Source organism: Mobula birostris, chromosome 8, assembly GCF_030028105.1.
Source record: "Mobula birostris isolate sMobBir1 chromosome 8, sMobBir1.hap1, whole genome shotgun sequence".
Lineage (NCBI taxonomy): Eukaryota > Metazoa > Chordata > Chondrichthyes > Myliobatiformes > Myliobatidae > Mobula > Mobula birostris.
Genome location: NC_092377.1, coordinates 88,725,313 through 88,749,982, shown reverse-complemented (window position 1 = coordinate 88,749,982; position 24,670 = coordinate 88,725,313). Strand labels below are relative to the sequence as shown.

Genomic DNA, 24,670 nt, shown 5'->3' with positions numbered 1-24,670 from the left:
TTAGCACACTGTTGATGGCCGCTGATCAAGCTATTCATGAAAAAGAATCTAGTGCTTTCCCGGTGTATATGACGAATAAGTTCTTCTCTGTCTTCTCAGTTATAATTGATACCTGTCCCTGGCCGGAAGCCCAGGAAGAGTTTATTCATCAAATTATTCACGATTTAATGCCAACTGACAATCAGATACATGCGCCAAATAAAATGATCTCTCTGATATACTCTGGGGTGAACTACCAACACCGCTGTTTTCGTGGTCAGTGAAGGAGTTCCTAAGACGAAATGTGGCTGAGATTATTTTACTGAGTGTAACTTCAAAAACATCGTTGTCTCCTGTATCCAATTCTGGTTGCCCCATTACAGGAAAGAGACTTTGGAAAGGGTGCACAAGAGGCTTACTGGGTCGTTTTCTTCGGAACTTAAGGGAAACCTGATGGAAGGTTGTAAAATTATAAAGGCATAGATAGAGAAGGCAGTCAGAATCCTTGTCTCAGGGTAGGAATGACAAACAATAGATGAAACGCATTTATTTATTGTGAGAGGAGGAAAGTTTCAAGGAAATGCCTGGAACAGGCTGCCAGGGATAGTTGTGGAAGCAGGTACCACAGTGGGACTGAGTAAGTTTTTAGTTAGACACATGGATATGCAGGGAGTGGATGGACAGAGGTCATGTGCAGCCTGAAGAGACTTAGTTTAATTTGTCATCGTGTTTGGCACTGGCACCATGAACCAAAGGGCCTGCTCCTATGTACTATCTTTGAAGTAATCTACAAAGCAACAGGAAGTGAATCGGAGCTATCACCAGAATGCTTCACTCAGAACGCAAGCCCATTTCCAGTCCTTATCATATCATCTTTAATTCCTCAACCACCACTCTACCACTCAACAGTTTGGCCAGAAACGAGACCCACGATTCACAGTTACACTCAGGTTGTTATTCCAGTTACTATCCCAACCGAGTTATAAGTTACATCTTTAATAAAAAATGTTGCACAGCACTGCAATAAAATTTCCAGCAAGTCCATCACGTTCAAAGGAGCACGAAAACCGGGCCCTATTGAGTTTGAAGGGAGTCCTGCAAACATCACTTGGTGAGCCAGATGCCAATCTGTTGGGACTTACAAATAGTCAGAGAGCATATTATTATAGTTTCATGCACAAGATTGATGGGTACAGATAATAATGCTGTGCCACAAAACTCCCACTAAACTACAGCACATTGGGAATGTGGTAACCTGTAAAAATAACTCCAAAATAGTGACCATGATCAACCGTTGTAATGATCCAATTGTGCTCTAGGACAAGGGTGGATGGAAGAGGAAAGGCCCAGCATGGATTTGCTACAGATAAAATGTACTCTACTCATTTCATAGTTTTTTTTTTGATGAGGAGAATGCAGTGGATGCAGTACATATCAATTTTCAAAAGGTGTTTGATAAAATGCTGTATAATGGGCACATTGTCAAGATTTAAGCCCATGAAATAAAAGGAGCAGTAAAGAACAGGTAGAAAATGGCTAGGTGACAGGAAATAAACTATTAGCAAGCAGCTCTTTTTCAGGCAGCAGGGAATGGATGTTCCTCAGACTCAGTACCAGGAACACTGCTTGTTTAATGTATTTATAAATGTCTTGGACCTGGGTGTACATCTCATACATTGTACTTGCAATAAACTGGATTTTGTTTTGTTCTAATTGTGTTCTTTCTTGTATAATTTATTTTCAATTTATGTTTTTTTTCTTGTGACTGGGGTGCATCTGATGCCATATGTTGCAAGTAAGTGTTTCACTGTACCTGTGCATTATAACAATAAACTCAATGTATGTGCATAAATTATAAACTTTGATATTTCTAAATATGTTGATAACAAGTTTGGAAGCATAATGCACTGTGAGGGGTATAGTAATAAGTTCCACAAGTACGTAGATCAGCGGGTGTATTGCATAGATGCATGGTAGATGACACTTAACACTAACAAATGCTTTCAATATACAAGATAAATGCAAATTTGGAGCCAAAGTAGCCACTTGGTCCTTTGAGCATTCTCAAGGATGATCTTTAGCCTCACCCTATTTTCCTGCACAATTCTCAACTTCTTACTTTCCTTAATATCCACAAATTCATCAATCGCTCTTGACTAGTGCTGCCAGGATAATCAAGGATACGACCCACCCAGCCAACACACTTTCTGTCCCTCTTCCCTCCGGGAGAAGGTTCAGGAGCTTGAAGACTCGTATGGCCAGATTTGGGAACAGCTTCTTTCCAACTGTGATAAGACTGCTGAACGGATCCTGACCTGGATCTGGGCCGTACCCTCCAAATACCTGGACCTGCCTCTCGGTTTTTTTGCACTACCTTACTTCCCATTTTTCTATTTTCTGTTTTTGATCTATAACTTAAACTTTTAATATTTACTAATTTTAACTATTTTTAATATTTAATATTTGTAATCCAGGGAGTGTGAAAGCGCAGAATCAAACATTGCTGTGATGATTGTACGTTCTAGTATCAATTGTTTGGCAACAATAAAGTATAAACTACTGGAATAGAGAATCTCAGAGATTCACCTCCCTCTGAATGAAAACATTTGCTCATTGATAACGCTAAATGGCCTCCTTAGATGTTTGGAGTTGTCAAACTATGTGCAATATAACTCATCCTAACGTGATAATGTGAATATTATCATGAGGTAACAGTCAAAAAATGGGGCAACATTGCAGAAGCACAAGATTAAAGACATTCTCCACCCCATCTTTTTTTTTGGCTGGGGCGAAGGGGAGGAGACACATACATCAAGTCAGCCTCCTGGGCAACATTCACCCCATGTTTAAACCTGCCAGATCTAGGTGACCTTCCCATTGTCTGGGGAGCTCTATTGCGTTTCTATATTACAATCATGACTCCAATTCAGGGGCATTGGATTAAATTAAAATGTGGATGCTGAGATCACAAAAAGCGCTATATAAATTTTAAACTAGATAATTATACATTTTAAAGAGAGTAATTATCATTGCGTTTGAACTCTGTCATGTTTACCAAACAGAAGTTGGCTCCAGAAGTTATTGCTAATGTGACCCCCTTTTAATTATACACAAAATCCCCTGAAAGGAGGCTTAGGACCAACTATGAAATGATATTGTCAGACACTACTGGAATTTCCTATGTCTCCCCTCAGGGATCAATCATTACATCAACGATGATATCAGTCTAACTCTCTGGCAAGAATTGCACACACGTTCATTAACCATGCTCCAGTGACTAGCAGGTTTTTTTTGGGGTGTGTCTCTCTGTGTCTCATCACACCCCCCCCCCACCCCTCCTCCCTTTGACATCATCCAGCCCACATAAGCCCCTTCAGCACAAAGCTAGCATGTGGACAGCAGACAATTCAACAAGCTTGTGCAGATAAGTTTGTACAGAACAGCTGATTTAAAGGAGATCAAGAGTAATTTGGGAAAAAAAAATGTCTGGATTCTGGGAAGGTAGCACTGGATCCTTTGTAGCAGCACAAGAGGAATGCTGTCAGAGCATCCAAGGCAGCTGCCCAAAGACCTAACAGCTGCATTGTTACAGGACAACAAATGATTTTTATGGATTTAGGAAACAAAATCAAAAGGTTTTCTCCAAACAGTTCAGCTGTTGGAGGCTGGAAATCTACGACAACTGTTGACTGTCTAATGCTGTAGCCATTTTGCTTATGAAGAAAGGAGTCATTTTAAAACATTTTCAAAGAGCAATGTTCAAGATATTCAATGGCAGACTCAGTATGATAAAATGTATCACAGGACAGCTGGAGCACAGTTACTGGATTTGTAAAGCAAATGGTCAAGTTAATAATCTCAGGAAAAGTAAATTCAAAGTTCATCATCGGAATTCAGTATCTATTTAAGGAAAAGTAATTAAAACATCAAATAAAGTAACCACAAAATGACTAAACTGTTACACAACCCTTAGTGGATCATTACCATCTTGACTGAAAGAAATATTCTTTACTCAATATGGCTATGTGAACTTCAATTCCATTAAATTCGTGCATCTGTGCGCAGCCCTCCGGTGAAAAATGATATAGTATCCGTTAAATAGGGGCCGTGGACAATTCTGATTTGATGGAGATGGACATGAAAGCACAGAGGAACATCTGGAAAAAATTTCTGAAATGCCAGTTCACTGCTGTTGTTACTGCGTGATCAGGAATCTTTTGGAGGGAAGGCCTCAAGATCCCCGGCTTTGCCTGCTGTTGGCGACCGAGATGGAGGTCGAATCGCTTGGATAGAGATGGCGCTCAGTACCCAGTGTCGGAGAGCTGATCAGAGCTCGAAGTTTTCGGATGACTCAGAGTCGGACCGAGGTCAGGTATGGCAGGGAGAGTTTTTCTTCCTTCTCCTGTCTGCATGGGATGTGGGACATTTGAGAGACTTTGAACTTTTTACTGTGCTCATGGACTTCATCAAGTTATGGTATTGTTGCACCACTGTTGTAACTATAAGTTATAATTATGTGGTTTTGTTAGTTTTTTTCAGTCTTGGTCTGTTCCTGTGTTCTGTGATATCACACTGGAGGAAATATTGTACCATTTCTTAATGCATACATTACTAAATGACAATAAAAGAGGACTGTGTGTCCTCATAATCTAAATTAGCTTCATTGGAATAAGAGACAGCCATTCAATTTCCCAAGCTCCACAACTCCAGTTATCTTCCTTAGTTTCATAACAAAATTACTAACAAAAGTCAACATTTAGTCTTGAAAATCCAAATTAATGCTCAGAATGGACATCCCGAGGTATAGAGTTCCAGATTCCCACTACCCTTCTCACGTTCTTTCTGAGATGCAGTAACCAGAGCAGTTAGCTCTGAACAACTGAAGCCTAACCTTCTGCCCTCTGTTATCCGCCTGGGGCAAATTGTTAATGGGTCTATTTTGCAATAAGAACATCACCAGTGAGGACAGTTTTTGATGCTCAGATCCATGCAACCCACGTGCATCTAGTAAGATGAACTTCAGCATTTGCTCAGCCGTAGCAGAAAGTGTCAAATTTGTGGACATATCAACAATACAATGAAGAACACACAATCTTATTTGAAGTGACAAAGTTCAATGTAAAAGTATATATACACGTCATCATTTACAACCATGAGATTCACTTTCTTGCAGATACACTCAATAAATCCACAGTAGAATGATAACCATAATAGAATCAATGAAACACCGCACCAACACTGGTGTTCAACCAGTGTGCAAAAGACAACAGACTGTGCAAATACAAAAAGAAATAATAATAAATAAATAAGCAATAAATATCATTACAGTAATATGGATAACCCACTATCTGGATAGATCAATATTTGGCACACTGGGTGCTGATGCCTTCCCTCTAACTGGAATCCCAGTACAATCTTTAGAACAGTACAGCACAGTACAGGCCCTTCGGCCCACCTTTCCCTTTCTATTTATCCTGTTCTGTCTCCCTTGCTTCACTTTATTATTGCGTAGAGGCACAGCATGGGAACAGGCTCTTCCTGCCCAATGCGCTGGCACCACCCGATTATACCCATGTGACCAATTAACCTACTAACCCGTATGTCTTTAGAATGTGGGAGGAAACCAGAGCACCCGGAGGAAACCCACGCGGACACAGGAAAAACTTACACACTTCTTATAGACAGTGGCAGAAGTTGAGTCCGGGTCACTGGTGATGTAATCGTGTTACGTTAACCACTACACTACCGTGCCGCCCCACTTGAAAACTCACCAGATTCACTGCAATATGTATCGCTCTACTGTGTAACATCTGAACAAAAAATTGAATTCAAAGTGTGTTGGAGTATTAATCGAAGTAACATCGAATGGTTCAGAAATTCTGCTGGCCCGACACTGGCAAAGCTCTGAGCAGGCTGGAATTCACTGCATTTAGTATCACTGCTATGCAGGCAGTGAACGGGATTTGACAGGTTTCAAGAGAGTCTGAGGTCTCTTACGTGGCACCAACCCAATCTAATAGATGCTGTTCGTCTCTTACCTGGCACCAATGAGATCCAGCAGATGTTGCCATCGATCATCAATCTTGCCCAGTTTGTATTCTATTTCCGATGCCTTGCTTTCATGACTTGCTTGGACCAGTCTCTGGCCCAGCTGTTGAAGCTGCACCTTGTTCTCCGCTGCTGCAGTGATTTCCTCCTGATAATCCTGTGGAACAAGTGGGAGAGAACCCGGTTAGAGCTGCATTCCATCAATAAAGCAATGCTCAACTGGACATATGTAGAAGGAAAAAGGTATGCAAATAGTATTAAAAAAAAGACTATTCCTGCACATGACCCAATAACCGCAATGAAGAATGCATCCAAGTTCTGCATGCTCTAAGTATCCTGGTTTCCATTCCTTATTCTCCTGTCTTCCAATCACCAGGTAAAACAAACCTTTCCAACTAGCAAAAGACAAACAAAGCCAAGGACACCATAAGACCATAAGACAAAGGAGCAGAAGTCGGCCATTCGGTCCATCAAGTCTGCTCCGCCATTTTATCATGAGCTGATCCATTCTCCCATTTAGTCCCACTCTCCCGCCTTCTCACCACAACCTTTGATGCCCTGGCTACTCAGATACCTATCAATCTCTGCCTTAAATACACCCAATGACTTGGCCTCCATTGCTGCCCGTGGCAACAAATTCCATAGATTCACCACCCTCTGACTAAAAAAATTTCTTCGCATTTCTGTTCTGAATGGGCGCCCTTCAATCCTTAAGTCATGCCCTCTCGTACTAGACTCCCCCATCATGGGAAACAACTTTGCTACATCCACTCTGTCCATGCTTTTCAACATTTGAAATGTTTCTATGAGGTCTCCCCTCATTCTTCTAAACTCCAAGGAGTACAGTCCAAGAGCGGACAAACGTTCCTCATATGATAATCCTCTCATTCCCGGAATCATTCTAGTGAATCTTCTCTGTACCCTCTCCAACATCAGCACATTCTTTCTTAAATAAGGAGACCAAAACTGCCCACAGTACTCCAAGTGAGGTCTCACCAGCGCCTTATACAGCCTCAACATCACATCCCTGCATATTTAATTCAATTAGTGAACAAATCAGAGGTGGCAAGAGGAAATTTTTTTAAGCAGCAAATGAACATCCAAAAAGGGCTGTTGCAGCAGATTCAATCTTGGGTTTAAACAAAAGAAAGGACTGAAGATGATCTTAGGGAAAAAAGATAATTAGAGGGCTATGGGGAAACGCTGGAGAACGGCACTATTTGCTTTACAAAAAGCTTGACGAGCTAAATGGGTTTTCTATGTTGTAAGATTAAAGTAGTTAATGGGGAGAAATATACTAGTCCGGAACAAATGAGAAGTATCTGGGTAAGTATCTAGGCAAACATTTGAATCACCGCCGTAAAGAAGATAGCACACCCAGGTGCTGGTAAATTGGTATGGATGTTCTGAAATTGTTAGGTGGTGGCGTTCAAGAAAACAACAAACATTGTTCCGGCACGTCATGACAGCGTCTTTAAATAGTCAAAAAAGCTCACTTTACAATTTAACTCTCGCACCGTTCACACCGACTGCGCGTTATAACAGCTTGCGCAGTACCAAGCAGAAGCAGAAAAAAGCATTGTTGTTGTGGTGTTGTCATGACAACATTTTTAAATCTCTCCGTTTACCCCGTACACACTACGCCGGATATTTAGCGTTTTCAGATTTATTCACGCTGGAGAGTGTTTTCGAAAATCTCCGTTTTCAGGGGCTGAAAATGCCAGCTCAGTGTGGACGGGAGGGCAAAACGAAGAGAAAAAGCTTTGTTTTCAAAATTATCCGGAGTAGTGTGGACGTACCCTTAGTTTGGATGTGTTGGTGGGAAGATCTAGACAAATGAAAAATTACATGCAACTCAAAAGAAGCATGATGAGAGCTTTGTAGCTAAAGATATTGTCCTGTTACCTTTGTTCTTTGACATATAAAAATGTGCTGTAATGTTGGATCTCTCTCTCACGATTCCAGCTTTATTGTGAGTATGTGTATCAAATAAAAAAGACAATTTATACACCTATCAGCTGTGTCTCTCCAGTGACTGCGTTCACACAACAGGTCCTACTCTCACTCTAGTCATCCTGCTGTTCTGCATACACTTGTAGAATGCCATGAGGTTTTCCTTTATCCACTCGCCCAGGCCTTCTCATGTCCCCTTCTAACTCCATTTTAAGTACCTACTTCATTACCTGATAATTTTCAACAGCCCTGTCTGATTTTTGCTCCCTAAACCTTATAACCATAAGACACGGGAGACACAGGAGCATAATTAGGCCATTTGGCCCATTGAATCTGCTCCACCATTTCATCGTGGCTAAACCATTTTACCTCTCAGCTGCAATCTCTTGTCATTACCCCGTATCCCTTCATGCCCTGACCAAACAAGAATTTATCAACCTCTGCCTTATACAAACAGACTTGGCCTCCACAGCTGCCTGTGATATCGGATTTCACAGAGCCACCGCTCTCTGGCTAAAATTCTTCCTCATCTGTGTTCTAAAAGGACACCCCTCTATTCTGAGGCTGTGTCCTCTGGTCTTAGACTCTCCCACCATAGAAAACATCCTTTCCATATCCACTCTATCGAGCCCTCTCACCATTCGATAAGTTTCAATGTGTCACCCCTCATTCTTCTGAATTCCGGTGAATACAGGTCCAGAGCCATCAAATGCTCTTCACATGACAAGTCGTTCACTCCTGGAATCATCTTCATGAACCTCCTTTGAACCCTCTCTGGCTTCAGCACATCCTTTCTAAGGGGCCCAAAACTGCTCACAATACTCTGAGTCCTTACTAGTGCTTTAGAAGGTCTCAACATTACATCCTTGCTTTTATATTCTAGTCCTCCTGAAATGAATGCTAACATCACATTTACCTTCCTCACCACAGACTCAACCTGCAAATTAACCTTTTTGGAATCCTGCACAAGAACTCCCAAGTCCCTTTGTGCCTCCATCTTTTCTGTATTTCCTCTCCATTTAGAAAATAGTTAACCCTTTCATTTCTTCCAAAGTGCATGACCATACACTTCCCGACACTATATTCCATCTGCCACTTCCCTGCCCATTCTCCTAATCTGTCCAAGTCCTTCTGTAGCCTCTCTACTTCCTCAAAACTACCTGTCCCTCCACTTATCCTTGCCATGTCTGCAAACTTTGCAACAAAGCCATCAATACCATCATCCAAAATTATTAACATATAACGTAAAAAGAATTGGTCCCAACACCACTAGTCACAGGGACCACTAGCGTTGGGACTGATTCTTTTTACATTATGTTATATGTACATGTATCCTCACATGTATACACTATACGTACCCTTCCTTCTTCCTCTTGACTACAGATGTACATGTTCCACTTCTCGTTACTGCCCCAAGAGGACAAACCTATCCAGAACTCCATTCAATTGCTCCCTGAGCAACCTCCATGTTTCGGTTATGCATTTCCCTGAGCTCATCGGTTCCCAATTTACACTCCCAAGTTCCTGCCTAATAGCATCATAAATTGCAATTCCCTAATTAAATACCGTCTGCTCCTATCCCTGTCCAAGGCTATAGCAATGGTCAGGGAGTTGTGGTCACCGTCTCCAAAATGTTCACCCACTGAGAGATCTGTCATCTGATCAGGTTAACTGCCTGGTACTAGATCCAGTATGGCCTCTCCTCTAGTCAGCCTGTCAGAAATCCTTCCTGGATATACATAACAAACTTTGCCCCATCTAAACCTTTTACACTGAGAGGCCAATTAAAATTCAAGAAGTTGAAGTCACCCTGACAACAAATCTATTATTTTTGCACTTTTCTCCCAATCTGTTCCTTGGTCTCTCTGTTGCTACCTAGGGGGCCCAGGGGGGAGGTGTCTATAGAATACTCCTAATATAGTAATTGTTCCCTTCCTGTTCCTGATTTCCACCCACAATGACACAGTAGATGATCTCTCCGTGATATCCCTTCTCTCTGCAGCTGTGATACTGTCCGTGATCAGCAATGCCACTCCCCGCCTCTAGTACCTGCCAACCTGTTCCTTTTGAAACATCTAAACCCCAGGACACCCAGCAGTCATTCCTGCCCTTGTGATTGGCAACTGGTTGTATTGAATGTAATTTGTTGGGTTTGCAATAAAAAATTAATAACAAAAAAAATGTTTTGGACCTAGTCTGTGATGTCCCTGACCCTAGCACCTGGGAAACAACGTAACATCCATTAGTTTCCTTCGCATCCAGAGAATCTTCTGCCTATTCCCCTAAATACTGAATCCCCTAACGTCATCACTCTCCTCTTCTCTGCCCTTACCTTCTGAGCCACAGAGTCAAACTCAATGCCAGAGACTTCATCAGTCCCACTATCCCCTGGTATGCCATTTCACCCACACCAACCTGCCTCCTGCAAATGAAGTGTGATTGTTTCCCTGTAGCCCCTATCTATCACCTCTAGCACTCTCCTGAATGAGCCACACGTCATCCAGCTCCAGCTCCAGCTCCCTTATCTAGTCTGTAAAGAACTGCATCCAGATGCACTTCCTGCAGATGTTGCAATCAGGGAGACCCCAGGTCTCCCAGATCTCCCATTTCCCTGGAACCCATCCACACTGCCCTAGATTAAGAAATAAAGAGAAACAACAGAAATCTCTACCTACTGCAGCACAAAATGAAATTTAAGCTGCCTGTTGTAGGGGAAAGAATAGTGAGGGCTCATAAATGGTAAATAGAGATGTGGATTGTGCTGAATGTGGTAACAGAGAATGGCAGACAAATGTACAGACATGGAATGCAGCAGTGAACACACCCAAGTTTAGGACCTTCATAATTGTGCTGTGTACCCATCATTGTAATAGAAAATTGGATTTACTGCTAGACCTGTGGATAATCATTTTATTCTGTAATCAGGACCTAGTCTGTTACTTAATTAAGTCTTCCTGAGAACACATTCTGTTATCAAAACGTAGTATTACTGGTAATCTCGCCAAATGAGAATGTAAAAGCAGCACCAAATTCAAGCTCAGGCCGATCAGCTTTGGCTGGTCTCCTGGTGTGCACCAGTTTTAAGTCAAATCCCCTAGTAGTCAAACACCAGCTTTGTTTGATCTTTAAGTTTGCTCCTACAGTGGCAAACTATTTGGATGAGTACACATCACCCAATGAAATCTTTGCCTCTCTTACAACACACATGTTGCTTTATCTGTGCACATACAAATCAAAAAAAAACAATGGCTTGCGCATTCTGAGTAACACTATTTAGAGGTGGCATGGGAGTGTAGCAGTTTGCGTAACGTTATTACAGCGTTCGAGGCCTGGGTTCGGTCCCTGCAGCTGTCTGTACATTCTCCCCATGACCGGGTAGGTTCCCCCCGGGGGCTCTGATTTCCTCCCACATTCCAAGGTTAATTGGTCACATGGGTGCAATTGGGCAGCGTGGGCTTGTTGAGCCAGAAAGACCTGTTACCATGCTGTATCTCTAAATTAAATTTTAAAATTAAATTAAAAAATTATTACCAGCAGCATTTCAGAATTTACCTTCTGCAGCTTCTCAATCATCTCCTCGATGCTGATGTCCCCATTCTGTGAGACTTTGCTCTCCATCTGGGTCAACCACTCACACAGCTCCTTGTTTTTCTCATTGAACAGTGCCCACTCATTCAGCTTCTCTGTTACTAGCTGTCTGCGGGACAAGACCTGGAGATTTAAAGCATTGGGAGGATTAGATTCGCACAAGAAAAAAAAAGCCATGATAAGTGCATTAAATATTAATGGTGACTACTGCAACATATAGATAATGGGAGACCAATGAAGTAACATCACAGTCTGCCTAGATCTATGATCACAAAAACCTTGCAATATTATGTTAAGAGCTCAACTTCTTCCTTGCACCTTTTTGTCTGACAGTCTGCCAAGTTTATTTTTGTGAAACACAAATGAACGAATCACAGAAACAAGGGCAGAACAGAGGCTAGGTATTCTCCAGTGTTTGGTTTACAAGGGCATAGTTCAGGAGCATGATGAAATACATCCCACTTGTCTTGATTTGCACATCACTGATAAAATTCAAAAAACTCAACACATTGCAGGACTAGACAGCCTGCTTGATCAACACCTGACTCACTACTTGAATTCTACAGGCAATTTCAAACAGCTTTCCAAATAGATCCACTCCTCAGCATGGCCTTGCAACTATTTCCTTTTTAAGAACATACTTTTAAAACTTGACAAAGCTCCATCTACTAAATTTCATCGCAAGGAATTCTATCTCAACACTTCTGTATAAAATAATGTTCTCCTTAATTATTCCTTGACAGAACATACACTTGTATCCTCTGGTTACTAACCTCCTCCTACTGACAGTCATTTCTTTCCTTAACACCACAAATCATAATTATGAATTCCTCCTTTATGCCTTATTTAACCTGGTTTAGTTGAAGGACATCATCACCAGCTTCCCTGGTCTCTCTGCATCGTTGAAGCTTCTCATTCAGTAGACCAGTACCAGATCACTTCTGCATCGTCTCGTGATTATCTGTGAGAGCTACGGAAGCCGATCTGCAGAGTACTCCCATGGGAGACCTCAGCAATTGCCTCAGTGCCCCAGGGTGTTGTTAACCATCCAAATACAAAACAACCAAGTACATTTTAATACACTAGCATTCACCTATAATCAATACAGAACATTTTCTTTACTATAGAGCCCATTTTAAGCTTGCAACAAAAATAACTTCTGTTGTAAGAGAGGAAATAAATGTAAGAGCAGTGTCCATGAAGAAAAAGCTGAATTCCTGTTGGAATATATGGAAGTCTAACCAATACCATAGGAAGAGAACACAGAGATACAGGTTCCTGTTCCATCAAATGTGACAACACAATCAAAACTGACAACACAATTTGCAGTAACAAAAATTTCACTTTGATGTTTAAATGACCAAAGTTACACACAGTATCGTTAACTTGAAGAGATCTTTCTAAACTGGAATTAGACATCTTTATAAAGGCAGCTTAAATACCAGAACTCTAAACTCAATCCACATTAATTATGAATGAATATTCTCATTAAAATTAAACACATGTACAGATTTGTGAAGTCAAACTGAGGCCCTAAATACCATCAGACACAATGTGAATGTATTCAAATGCTTTACAGGAAATTCAAATTTCATGTTCATACTGATATCTAACCCAAGAGGAAGCAGAAAGCCAACTCATCAAGTATCCTCACATCACCCACCTACATCACCATTGCTCTCGTGTCCCACATTATTGCAAAGCCCGCATCATTTAAGAGTTAGCCACTTACCCTGATCACAACATTTAATTCCTTCAACAGAATCTGTATTGTTAAAACCGAACTTCATTAAAAGTGAACTTCAATGTAAACAACAATCTAGACAAACCTGCTTGCAAGGCTCATAATGTCTGCTGTCAGGTTATCGTCCTCAACTTCTGAGATTAAGCATACTTCCTGTTGTGGTCTGTTTAATGTGAACGCTACCCCAGAAAGACAGCTCTCTGCTACAGATCATTACAAAGCCAACAGTCGATGATGCTCTGCAAACTTGCCTGCTACATACATAAAGGAAATGATCTCTCAAATAATATTATTTAAATAACTTGCAAATTTTATTTGTACCAGCATGACAAGAAAAGGGTTTCTATGCGTCTGATGACACCAACTGATTCAGGAATCATTCCAACGGTGATACAACAGATCTTGTTTGTTAAATTATTAATTTTAGAGATTTATCGAGTTTTGTTTTACACAAATCATCTAAAATTGCACTATATTACATTTACTTTTAATGTCAAGAGCCTAACAAATTTGCTAAATTGCTGAAATACACCTTTAATAAAGTTTAAGTGATTTTCATCCGAATTCTTTCTCCAAAATGAGATTTAAAGTTTGTAGGTTGTCAGTAAGGCACAAAGAAGCAATATGTACATTAATGAAATTACGTTGTACACAACTGACACCAGAGAAACAGCACTCACACAAGGGTGAACACAGCCCAGCCTACTGGCTCGGTGGGTAGGAGGAGTTCCACCATTAAAACATGCGCAGAACAAGTAGATTGGATGACCTGCTCATTTAAAAAAATATACACAACACGCTTCAATTTTAGGAGCTGTGGTCATGACAGCCCAAATCATTCAACTCATATTGGTTCTCTGAAGAGCAATCTGGTGAATCCCTTGCCTGTTATTCCATTCCTCTACCCTGCAAGTTTATTTGCCACAGGTTTTCCCTTTCAAATCATAGATCATCTCTGTTCTCATCAAATGTATAAACAAATTCCAGGTGTTTACAACTCTGATTTAAAAAAAATTCTTCTTTACATCTCATGTACAGAATCTTAAACTTGTGCTGTCTATTCATCAATCTTATGGATGAAGAAGTGGAGGGATGGGTTAGTAAATTTGCTGATGACACAAAGGTTAAGGGTGCTGTGGATAGTGTGGAGGGCTGTCAGAGGTTACAGCAGGACACCAATAGGATGCAAAACTGGGCTGAGAAGTAGCAGATGGAGTTCAAACCAGATAAGTGTGAAGTGGTTCATTTTGGTAGGTCAAATATGATGGCAGAATGTAGTATTAATGGTAAGACTCTTGGCAGTGTGGAGGATCAGAGGGATCTTGGGGTCCGAGTCCATAGGACGCTCAAAGCTGCTGCGCAGATTGGCTGTGTGGTTAGGAAGGCATACTGTGCATTGGCCTTCATCAACCATGGGATTAAGTTTAAGAGCTGAGAGATAATGTTACAGCTACAGAATATAGGAGTCTGGTCACCTCACTATAGGAAGGATGTGGAAACTATAAAAAGGATGCAGGGTAAATTTACAAGGATGTTGCCTGGATTGGGGGCATGCCTTATGAGAATAGGTTGAGTGAGCTTGGCCTTTTCTCCTGAGATCTAATCGGAACTTAAAAGTTCAATGTAACTTCTATGCTTGATGGTCAATACCTTCCATTTATGATGTCCAAGATCCTACATTTTGCTAATTACATTATCAGTTTTTCCACCAGCTGCAAGATCTACACACATTCCTTTAAGTACAATCATCCCTTCTGGTTTCTCTTGCATCTCTTTACTTGCTAATGTTCGTTGCATTTGTTATCTCTACCATCTCCACTACAACTGACAATTTGTCACCATCCCCTTCCTTAGTAAAAACCAAGATAACAGAGCTCGTGTTCTAGTCTCACTTTGTCTCTATAAGCAAGCTTCTCCTTCTTTGCCCCTCATCAGTCACATCGTACCTTTTACGATCTGTGTACCATTTACGCAGATTTCTGGGCTCCCTGTTAACTACTTTTCTGCCTTTGTATTCTTGCATTGACTTCATTTCCTCTCTCAACTTTGATTCTTATTTGTAGAGTTCATTGACATTCATCACACATTCTCTTGTGTTCCACTGCCCTCTTTATCTCCCTTCTTATTGAAGGAACTCAGCTGGAATGGAAGCGTTCCAATCTGCAAAAATATCTTCTGAAGATCACACATTAAATAGGAAAAACTTCAATTGAATGATCATTTTCATTTTACCATGACTAGATCCCAATTAAGTCAGTTGTCGTCCAGCTTTGTTCTATTCTGAGGTTGTTCCTGACCTTTCTCAGTTTCTAATCTAAACTTTAATAACAACAATCATCCTTATCCAAAGTGCTCTTCCACTCGTCAGTCCACTTGGCTCAGCTTATTCCCCAGCAGTATCTCCATTTGACTTGGACTGAGAACATACTGCACAGGTCAAGAAAATTCTCCTGAGTATATTGTAGTTATTCCTCCCTCCTTTCCTTAACTCCAGCATAATCTTAATTCATCTTCCGATTGTTAAAATCCTCCAATGGAACAGTTTATTTTGTTTGCACATCTCTCAGCTCCATGCAGATTTTTATATATATAAGATCTCTCTCTCTCTCTCACACACACACACATCTCCAGAAGGGTGGCAATATCCTTTTAGGTTCTTAGCTCAGGTTAAATAGACTTTCTCTTCACTCCCCCTTGCCAACACTATAATACATTTCCAACCTTTATTTTCTCCTTCCTACCCATCCTTTCAGTTGTGTGATCAAAGACTTCAAACTTTAGTTGATTAGTAACTTGGCCTTTGAACCTGTGGATAACTGCCAGCCTCCCGAGAAAAGTCAATACCACCAATATCAAGCAAATAGTTATTAGACTGGGCCCATCATGATGAAGAACTTCTCCCCAAAAAAAAAAACTCCCTATTCCCAGATCTAGGCCAGTGGAGGTCAACAGAAATGGTATAATAACATGCTCAGAGCATCCCTGGAGAAATCTGGGACTGATACAAAAGTAAGGAACTTCAAGCAAAGAAGAAACCAGACTGAACAAAAAGCACCACCCAAACATAACGACATTCAGAGAGGCCTTAAGACTAAGTTGACTCTGGCACAGGTGATCAACAGCTGTCTACTCCATACCCATTTCTTTAAGCAGAGTCCATGTATCAAAACATGAATTATACTCAATCACTGATCTCAATCACAATCTCAGCCATTCATAAATTCATGCAGCACAGAGGAGGGAATTTGAGTCAGACCTTGTGCTGGCTCCCTGAAAGGGCTATCCATGTGGTACCAGTGACATTCCACAGCTCCCACCCCATCCCATCCACTACGCTGCTCCTTGCCACTGCCGAATGTCCTTTTCTCCAGCACGTCCAAAGCCAGTTTGCAGTTATCGCTGAATCTGCTTTCACTGCTCCCACAGACAATGGATTCTCACCAGCACTGCTAGCTGGCAAAACTTACTTGTGTGCCCGCCATGGGTTTAGCAGCCAGTCTCGCACGGCTCCAGAAACAAGAAAATTAAATCAACACACACATGAACAGAGATATTGCTGTACGCAGGGCACTAGCACAATTAGTTAAAAACCGGTGCAAGAGGGATTAAAACATTTGATAGAGGGAATATATAACCATTTACCATATATACAGTGGGCGGATTTTCCAAAGTGTTTTGCTGTACCTCTGTGACTATACTTCATGAGGTGATGCATAGACAAGGCAGCAATTAAAAATGAACAGCAAAATGTCACCTACAGCAATGCAGACAATATCTAAAACAGGTTCCTATGGTTGTCATAGCCAGGGGTGGTAGTGGAGAATAAGCTCCCACTACCTATAAAGTGCTCCAAATGGCGTGTGTCTCTAACAGCCTCTGACAACCAAGTCCAAATCTTGGCCTTCACGTGTGGCTTAGCTACGAGTTTCAACTGACAAGAGACGGCGCAAAGGCAGACCACTGGCACCCCAAAACCAGTTGCTTCGGGCAGGTGGGGCTCATCAGCCTTGGATGGCAGCTCACCTGAGAGAAGGAAGACGCTGATTTTAAACCTCCACTGCTTTGCGGCCATACCCACCCACGGGAAAGGATTCGGGAGTAAACCCCAAGGAAGAAATCTGGAGCCAGGGTCCCTAAGGCAGCTTGATGTTGTTTATAATTTCACTTTGGCAACCTCTGCGACGATACTGGTGCCAAGCCGTATCGGCCCTTGCCCTCCCCTTGGACTATATCAGTGCCAGGAAGCGCCACAACAGAGCTTCTGCCCCTGCTGCCCCTCCAGGCCTCACCTGCCAAGTATGTGGCAAGCAGTGCCTGTCAAGGATCGGCCTGTACAGCCGCTCCAGGATGCACATGTCAAACCCCACTAACTGAAATTGGGGGACCGACTAATCCCACTGGAAGCAGCGGGCGGAGGCAAGGAGATGTACCAGGGCTTAGAGAGTTAAACATCAGCGAATGGTATTGACCCTGCAGCTGACCTAAGGGCACTGTTGGAGGTGCGGCAGGCAGCAATGACCAGCAGGAGACATCCTCCTGCAAATCCTGTCGGCATGGCAACTTAACTCAGCCAGGCATACACACCAGACAAGGCCCCGCTTCTCTGGAGATCAGCCGAAGGTGGCGAAGAGATGACAGAGTCCTCCTGATAATGGCTGTTAGGGATCCCTGAAGATTTCAGAATGAGTGAAGTCAGATTTTAGCTGGAGGAACTGCAGGCTTGGGCAGTGATTTGCTTACCGGCAACTTAAAGTAGGTTGAATGGAACGAAATGCGATGTGTAATCAGCAAAGTAATTATTATAATAATAGGTGCACAAAACCATGCTTATGAATTGGCATGGCAGCGTCGTGGTTAGCACAGTGCTTTCCATACAGGCCCGGGTTCAATTCCCGCTGCTGGCTGTGAGGAGTTAGTACATTCTCTCCATGATCGCTTGGGGCTCCTCCAGGTGCTCTGGTTTCCTCCCACAGTACAAAGACGTACTGATTAGTGGGTTAATTGGTCATTGTTAATTGTCCCATGATGAGGTGAGGGTTAAATCTGGTGGCGCAGCTCAAATGTCCTTTTCCCACTGTATCGCGACAGTGAGAGTAGGAATGCGATGAGGTGGAGGATAAATGCGTGGCTGAGGGATTGGAGCAGGAGGCAGGGATTCAAGTTTTTGGATCATTGGGACCTCTTTTGGCGCAGGCGTGACCTGTACAAAAAGGACAGGTTACACTTGAATCCTAGGGGGACCAATATCCTGGCAGGGAGATTAGCGAGGGCTACTGAGGTGACTTTAAACTAGAATGGTTGGGAGGTGGGAATCAAATTAAAGAGGCTAGGCGAGAGGAGGTTAGTTCACAAGAGGGGGATGGGAACCAGTGCAGAGAGACAGAGGGGTGTAAAGTGAGGGTAGAAGCAAAAAGTAGTAAGGAGAAAAGTAAAAGTGGGAGGCCGACAAATCCAGGGCAAGCATCAAAAAGGGCCACTTTTCAACATAATTGTATAAGGGCTAAGAGAGTTGTAAAAGAGCGCCTGAAGGCTTTGTGTGTCAATGCAAGGAGCATTCGTAACAAGGTGGATGAATTGAAAGTGCAGATTGCTATTAATGATTATTATATAGTTGGGATCACAGAAACATGGCTCCAGGGTGACCAAGGATAGGAGCTCAACATTCAGGGATATTCAATATTCAGGAGGGATAGACATGAAAGAAAAGGAGGTGGGGTAGCGTTGCTGGTTAAAGATGAGATTAACGTAATAGAAAGGAAGGACATAAACCGGGAAGATGTGGAATCGATATGGGTAGAGCTGCATAACACTAAGGGGCAGAAAACGCTGGTGGGAGTTGTGTACAGGCCACCTAACAGTAGTAGTGAGGTCAGAGATGGTATTAAACAGGAAATTAGAAATGCGTGCAATAAAGGAACAGCAGTTATAATGGGTGACTTCAATCTACATGTAGATTGGGTGAACCAAATTGGTAAAGGTGCTGAGGAAGAGGATTTCTTGGAATGTATGTGGGATGGTTTTTTGAACCAACATGTCGAGGAACCAACTAGAGAGCAGGATATTCTGGACTGGGTTTTGAGCAATGAGGAAGGGTTAATTAGCAATCTTACATATTAATTCAGAAACAAAGGTTCTGAACTTAAAGAGGGATAACTTTGAAGGTATGAGACGTGAATTAGCTAAGATAGACTGGCAAATGACACTTAAAGGATTGACGGTGGATATGCAATGGCAAGCATTTAAAGATTGCATGGATGAACTACAACAATTGTTCATCCCAGTTTGGCAAAAGAATAAATCAAGGAAGGTAGTGCACCCGTGGCTGACAAGAGAAATTAGGGATAGTATCAATTCCAAAGAAGCAGCGTACAAATTAGCCAGAAAAAGTAGCTCACCTGAGGACTGGGAGAAATTCAGAGGTCAGCAGAGGAGGACAAAGGGCTTAATTAGGAAGGGGAAAAAAGATTATGAGAGAAAACTGGCAGGGAACATAAAAACAGACTGTAAAAGCTTTTATAGATATGTAAAAAGGAAAAGACTAGTAAAGACAAATGTAAGTCCCCTACAGACAGAAACAGGTGAATTGATTGTGGGGAGCAAGGACATGGCAGACCAATTGAATAATTACTTTGGTTCTGTCTTCACTAAGGAGGACATAAATAATCTTCCAGAAATAGTAGGAGACAGAGGGTCCAGTGAGATGGAGGAACTGAGCGAACTATATGTTAGTAGGGAAGTGGTGTTAGGTAAATTGAAGGGATTAAAGGCAGATAAATCCCCAGGGCCAGATGGTCTGCATCCCAGAGTGCTTAAGGAAGTAGCCCAAGAAATAGTGGATGCATTAGTGATAATTTTTCAAAACTCGTTAGATTCTGGATTAGTTCCTGAGGATTGGAGGGTGGCTAATGTAACCCCACTTTTTATAAAAGGAGGGAGAGAGAAACCAGGGAATTATAGACTGGTTAGCCTAACGTCGGTGGTGGGGAAACTGCTGGAGTCAGTTATCAAAGATGTGATAACAGCACATTTGGAAAGCGGTGAAATCATCGGACAAAGTCAGCATGGATTTGTGAAAGGAAAACCATGTCTGACGAATCTCAGAGTTTTTTGAGGATGTAACTAGTAGAGTGGATAGGGGAGAACCAGTGGATGTGGTATTTCAAAAGGCTTTTGACAAGGTCCCACACAGGAGATTAGTGTGCAAACTTAAAGCACACGGCATTGGGGGTAAGGTATTGATGTGGATGGAGAATTGGTTAGCAGACAGGAAGCAAAGAGTGGGAATAAATGGGACCTTTTCAGAACGGCAGGCAGTGACTAGTGGGGTACCGCAAGGCTCAGTGCTGGGACCCCAGTTGTTCACAATATATATTAATGACTTGGATGAGGGAATTAAATGCAGCATCTCCAAGTTTGCAGATGACACAAAGCTGGGTGGCAGTGTTAGCTGTGAGGAGGATGCTAAGAGGATGCAGGGTGACTTGGATAGGTTGGGTGAGTGGGCAAATTCATGGCAGATGCAATTTAATGTGGATAAATGTGAAGTTATCCACTTTGGTGGCAAAAATAGGAAAACAGATTATTATCTGAATGGTGGTCGATTAGGAAAAGGGGAGGTGCAACGAGACCTGGGTGTTATTATACACCAGTCATTGAAAGTGGGCATGCAGGTACAGCAGGCGGTGAAAAAGGCGAATGGTATGCTGGCATTTAGAGCGACAGGATTCGAGTACAGGAGCAGGGAGGTACTACTGCAGTTGTACAAGGCCTTGGTGAGACCACACCTGGAGTATGGTGTGCAGTTTTGGTCCCCTAATCTGAGGAAAGACATCCTTGCCATAGAGGGAGTACAAAGAAGGCTCACCAGATTGATTCCTGGGATGGCAGGACTTTCATATGAAGAAAGACTGGATGAACTAGGCTTGTACTCGTTGGAATTTAGAAGATTGAGGGGGGATATGATTGAAACATATAAAATCCCAAAGGGATTGGACAGGCTAGATGCAGGAAGATTGTTCCCGATGTTGGGGAAGTCCAGAACGAGGGGTCACAGTTTGAGGATAAGGGGGAAGCCTTTTAGGACTGAGATTAGGAAAAACTTCTTCACACAGAGAGTGGTGAATCCGTGGAATTCTCTGCCACAGGAAACAGTTGAGGCCAGTTCATTAGTTATACTTAAGAGGGAGTTAGATATGGCCCTTGTGGCTATGGGGATCAGGGGGTATGGAGGGAAGGCTGGTGCAGGGTTCTGAGTTGGACGATCAGCCATGATCATACTGAATGGCGGTGCAGGCTCAAAGGGCCGAATGGCCTACTCCTGCACCTATTTTCCATGTTTCTATGTTTCTAAATAACATTTAAATATCTTGAAATTGTAGCGTTCAAGTTCCTCTGACCATGTGAGGGGACAGGAAACAGTATTTGTCTTTGGCAATTTATAATTGTGCCTTTTTAGCAACATTGACTGAATGATGCTCACAGCGGTCCCAAAGAAAAATTTACTCTGCAGAAGATAGGAAAAGAAAACCAAAGGCAAATTTCCAGTCATTCAAGAACATACTATTGTATTGTTAACACATCATGCTCTACGTCTGAAGGCTCAATGAAGAAGTCAATGAATATCACGTTCCAGATGAGAAATGGGGATCAACACGCCGGGGGGGGGGGGGAGAACATGCTTACCTGGTAGCACAGCTCATCCCACTGCCTCTGCAACAGCTCAATCCGCTCCTGCAGGATTGACAAATCGTCAGCATGAATGCAGCTGGACAACGACTCCTTCAGAAACGTGAGATGGGCGAGGTCGTCAGTCCACCCTCCAAAGGAGCTTTCCAGTTCCTGCAGAGAGAAAAACAGACCACGTGTGTTATAAGCTACTTCAAAATCAGCAGCACACTGCATCAGTGTGTCACTCTGAGACTTATCAAATCAGACAGCAGGCTAATCTGAACAGGATCCCAATCTGATTTATATTCTTCCACTGAGGCTGGTAATAAAATATTCAGACTAATGAACCATTAAATGTAACTTAACCATGCATCTGATCTGTTCGGCGTGCAGCTCATCGTGACGGTCAGGCAGGGGCTGGGAAAGCTTTTTCTTGAGAGACCTCAGCTTGTCCAGAGACTCGGCGATCCCCTTCTCGCATCTCTCCCAGTCCTTCAAACAAGCATCAATAACACCAATTAGAAGCCATTAAAACCATCAATCTAGTACACTGGACAGAAAGTCGGATCTGATGTCAGCCTCGCCACTCTGTGGGGTGGAAGAGGGAGAACGCAATCAATACGCCGTCTCCGCTTTAGCCAAACATAATGCAGTATTTAAGGAGAATTTACCAATGTTTTCAAGCTTGAAACTGACAGTGATTATAGTATACAGTTGTTGCTGGTTGAGGGAGGATGAATGTTTTGGTGGGCAGAGAGATGGTGGGAAATGACAAAGGAGAGCATCAATGGTGAGGTAGGGTGGCAGAGGAAAAGAGTCCAAGGTTTCCTAGAGGGGTACGAGGCTGCAGAGGTGAGATCGTGCACTCCTGCGGACTTCTGGCCCGCGAGGAATTCTGTGGGGCTGACGCACACCTACTTTATCAGTTGGACCCCTTATCTCAGTCAACATAAGCGGCAACAACACAAGTTAAATTTGGTCCACAACTGTAATGTGGAAGCCGATTTATAACACACAGGTGAGGTGATCCACCTTCCCAAACCGGGACACGATTCCTGTCACCTTATAAAGGATGGCAGGAGAGGATTGTGACAGGTTTACTGTTCTCTCACTTTAAACCCATCCAGGACATTCTCTCGCCTGGCTAGAAGAGGCCACTGTCTCAGACCAATAATAGTCCTACGGGGAAGCTGCGACAGGAGATGTGTCGCCACGATGGATAGTTGGAATCGTATTGGCTGGATTGCGAGACTGTGAGAAGTGCACACGAGGCCGGTGGATTGTATATGCAGAAGGCTCCCGCTTTTTGCGCGGCCTTTCAAGTGTACGTGTTTTTTTTGTTGCGGTGGGGGTCCGGTTTGTCACTCCCATGCCACAAGTTGCCCTGCATGCACAGTGGCCAACATGAATAAGCAGGATATTCAGTTCCACTGCTCTGCTTTTGTCCTTGCTCCATTTGTACGAACAAAGCTCATGGAAAGAACAGCACACATGACATCAGCAGGCTGTACGCAAGGTGGACATTTTACACTATCAGTTAGCTGTGAAATTATGCAGACAGGCTCATGGATATAAATCAGGAAGTGGTATTAAATAATTCTGGATAGATATAATAGGCAGGAGGAAAACTAGTACTAAACATTATTATATACCTTTCAAATATCATGTAATTTGGCTTTTTAATGGACATGTGCTGGTTGAGGTGTTCTAGACCTTTCTGAGCCTCTGTTCATTGGAGAACAGAAGAATGAGGAGTGACCTTGTTCAAACATCCCAAGAGGGCTTGACAGGTTAGATATCATGGGCAAGTCAGGAACAGCAGATGAGCTTCGAAATGCAAGCCAGGCATTTAAAACTATGGAGCACAGATATCTCTTCTGTCGGGAAGCCAATCTCTGGAATGCTCTGCTGCAGAGAGCAAAGACAGATAAATATTTGAAAGAGCTTGGAACTGAGTGTTATGGGGAACTATTACAGAAGAGGAGTTGAAGCAGGTGTGGACCAGACTTGGACACAATGACTGGAAGGGCAGGGTTGAGGGGCCAAGTGCTCTAACCCTGCTTTCTTTGTGTTCTCATAGCCTCGCGCGCCATATCACCTTCTTTGTGTCAGATAACAACTCACCGGAGAATCTACTGCTCTAAAAGCAGATGTTTTATACTAAAGTGAACTGGGGTCACAGTTAGAGCTCAGTGACTTTGATATTGTGCCATTAAAAGTAATTAATGACCAATCTAGCTCTGTACATTGAGATTAGGAACTGGGAGGCTCACTCCACACCAACCATCTGAAAATGTAATAAAAGCCTTATCGTTACACACTGATGTTGAAAGGTCCCATTGTACATTTTCCCAAGTGCCCAAGCCAACCTGTCATATAGAAAAACAGATTAACTGGTTGTTATCAAACTCTATGTGATCTTACCAACCAGACACCTGGATAACAATTAAATCCCAAGTTCAAATTCCAGATGGAATTCAAATTCATTTAGTAAAATGCTATAAAAGAAAATTTGCTGGTTATGAGTAATAGTGACCACAAAACTACTGGTTCATTGTTAAAACTCATCAGGTTATCTAGTATCGTTCAAGGAAGGATATCTGTTTCCTTGCAGTTCTGGTCTGTATGTGGCTCCACATCTATCAATGAATTGACTTTTAAAAGTCCTACGAAATGACTCAGCAACATACT

The 24,670-nt window shown here is 42.4% G+C and overlaps 1 protein-coding gene across 13 annotated transcripts in view; it reads right to left on the bottom strand.

The window, feature by feature from the left end:
- The window catches only part of syne1b (spectrin repeat containing, nuclear envelope 1b), a 500,086-nt gene that overhangs the window by 69,491 nt on the left and 405,925 nt on the right, over positions 1-24,670 (bottom strand). For 12 of the 13 annotated variants that reach the window (XM_072265605.1, XM_072265607.1, XM_072265609.1 and 9 more), the window contains 4 exons: positions 22,346-22,471; positions 21,995-22,150; positions 11,533-11,691; positions 6,018-6,184 (listed from right to left, as the gene is read on the bottom strand). In XM_072265605.1, coding sequence (XP_072121706.1) covers positions 6,018-6,184; positions 11,533-11,691; positions 21,995-22,150; positions 22,346-22,471 — 608 coding nt within the window. Of the gene's footprint in view, positions 1-6,017; positions 6,185-11,532; positions 11,692-13,397; positions 13,491-21,994; positions 22,151-22,345; positions 22,472-24,670 lie in introns of those variants that run through there. The other variant, XM_072265618.1, reaches the window with a different exon arrangement.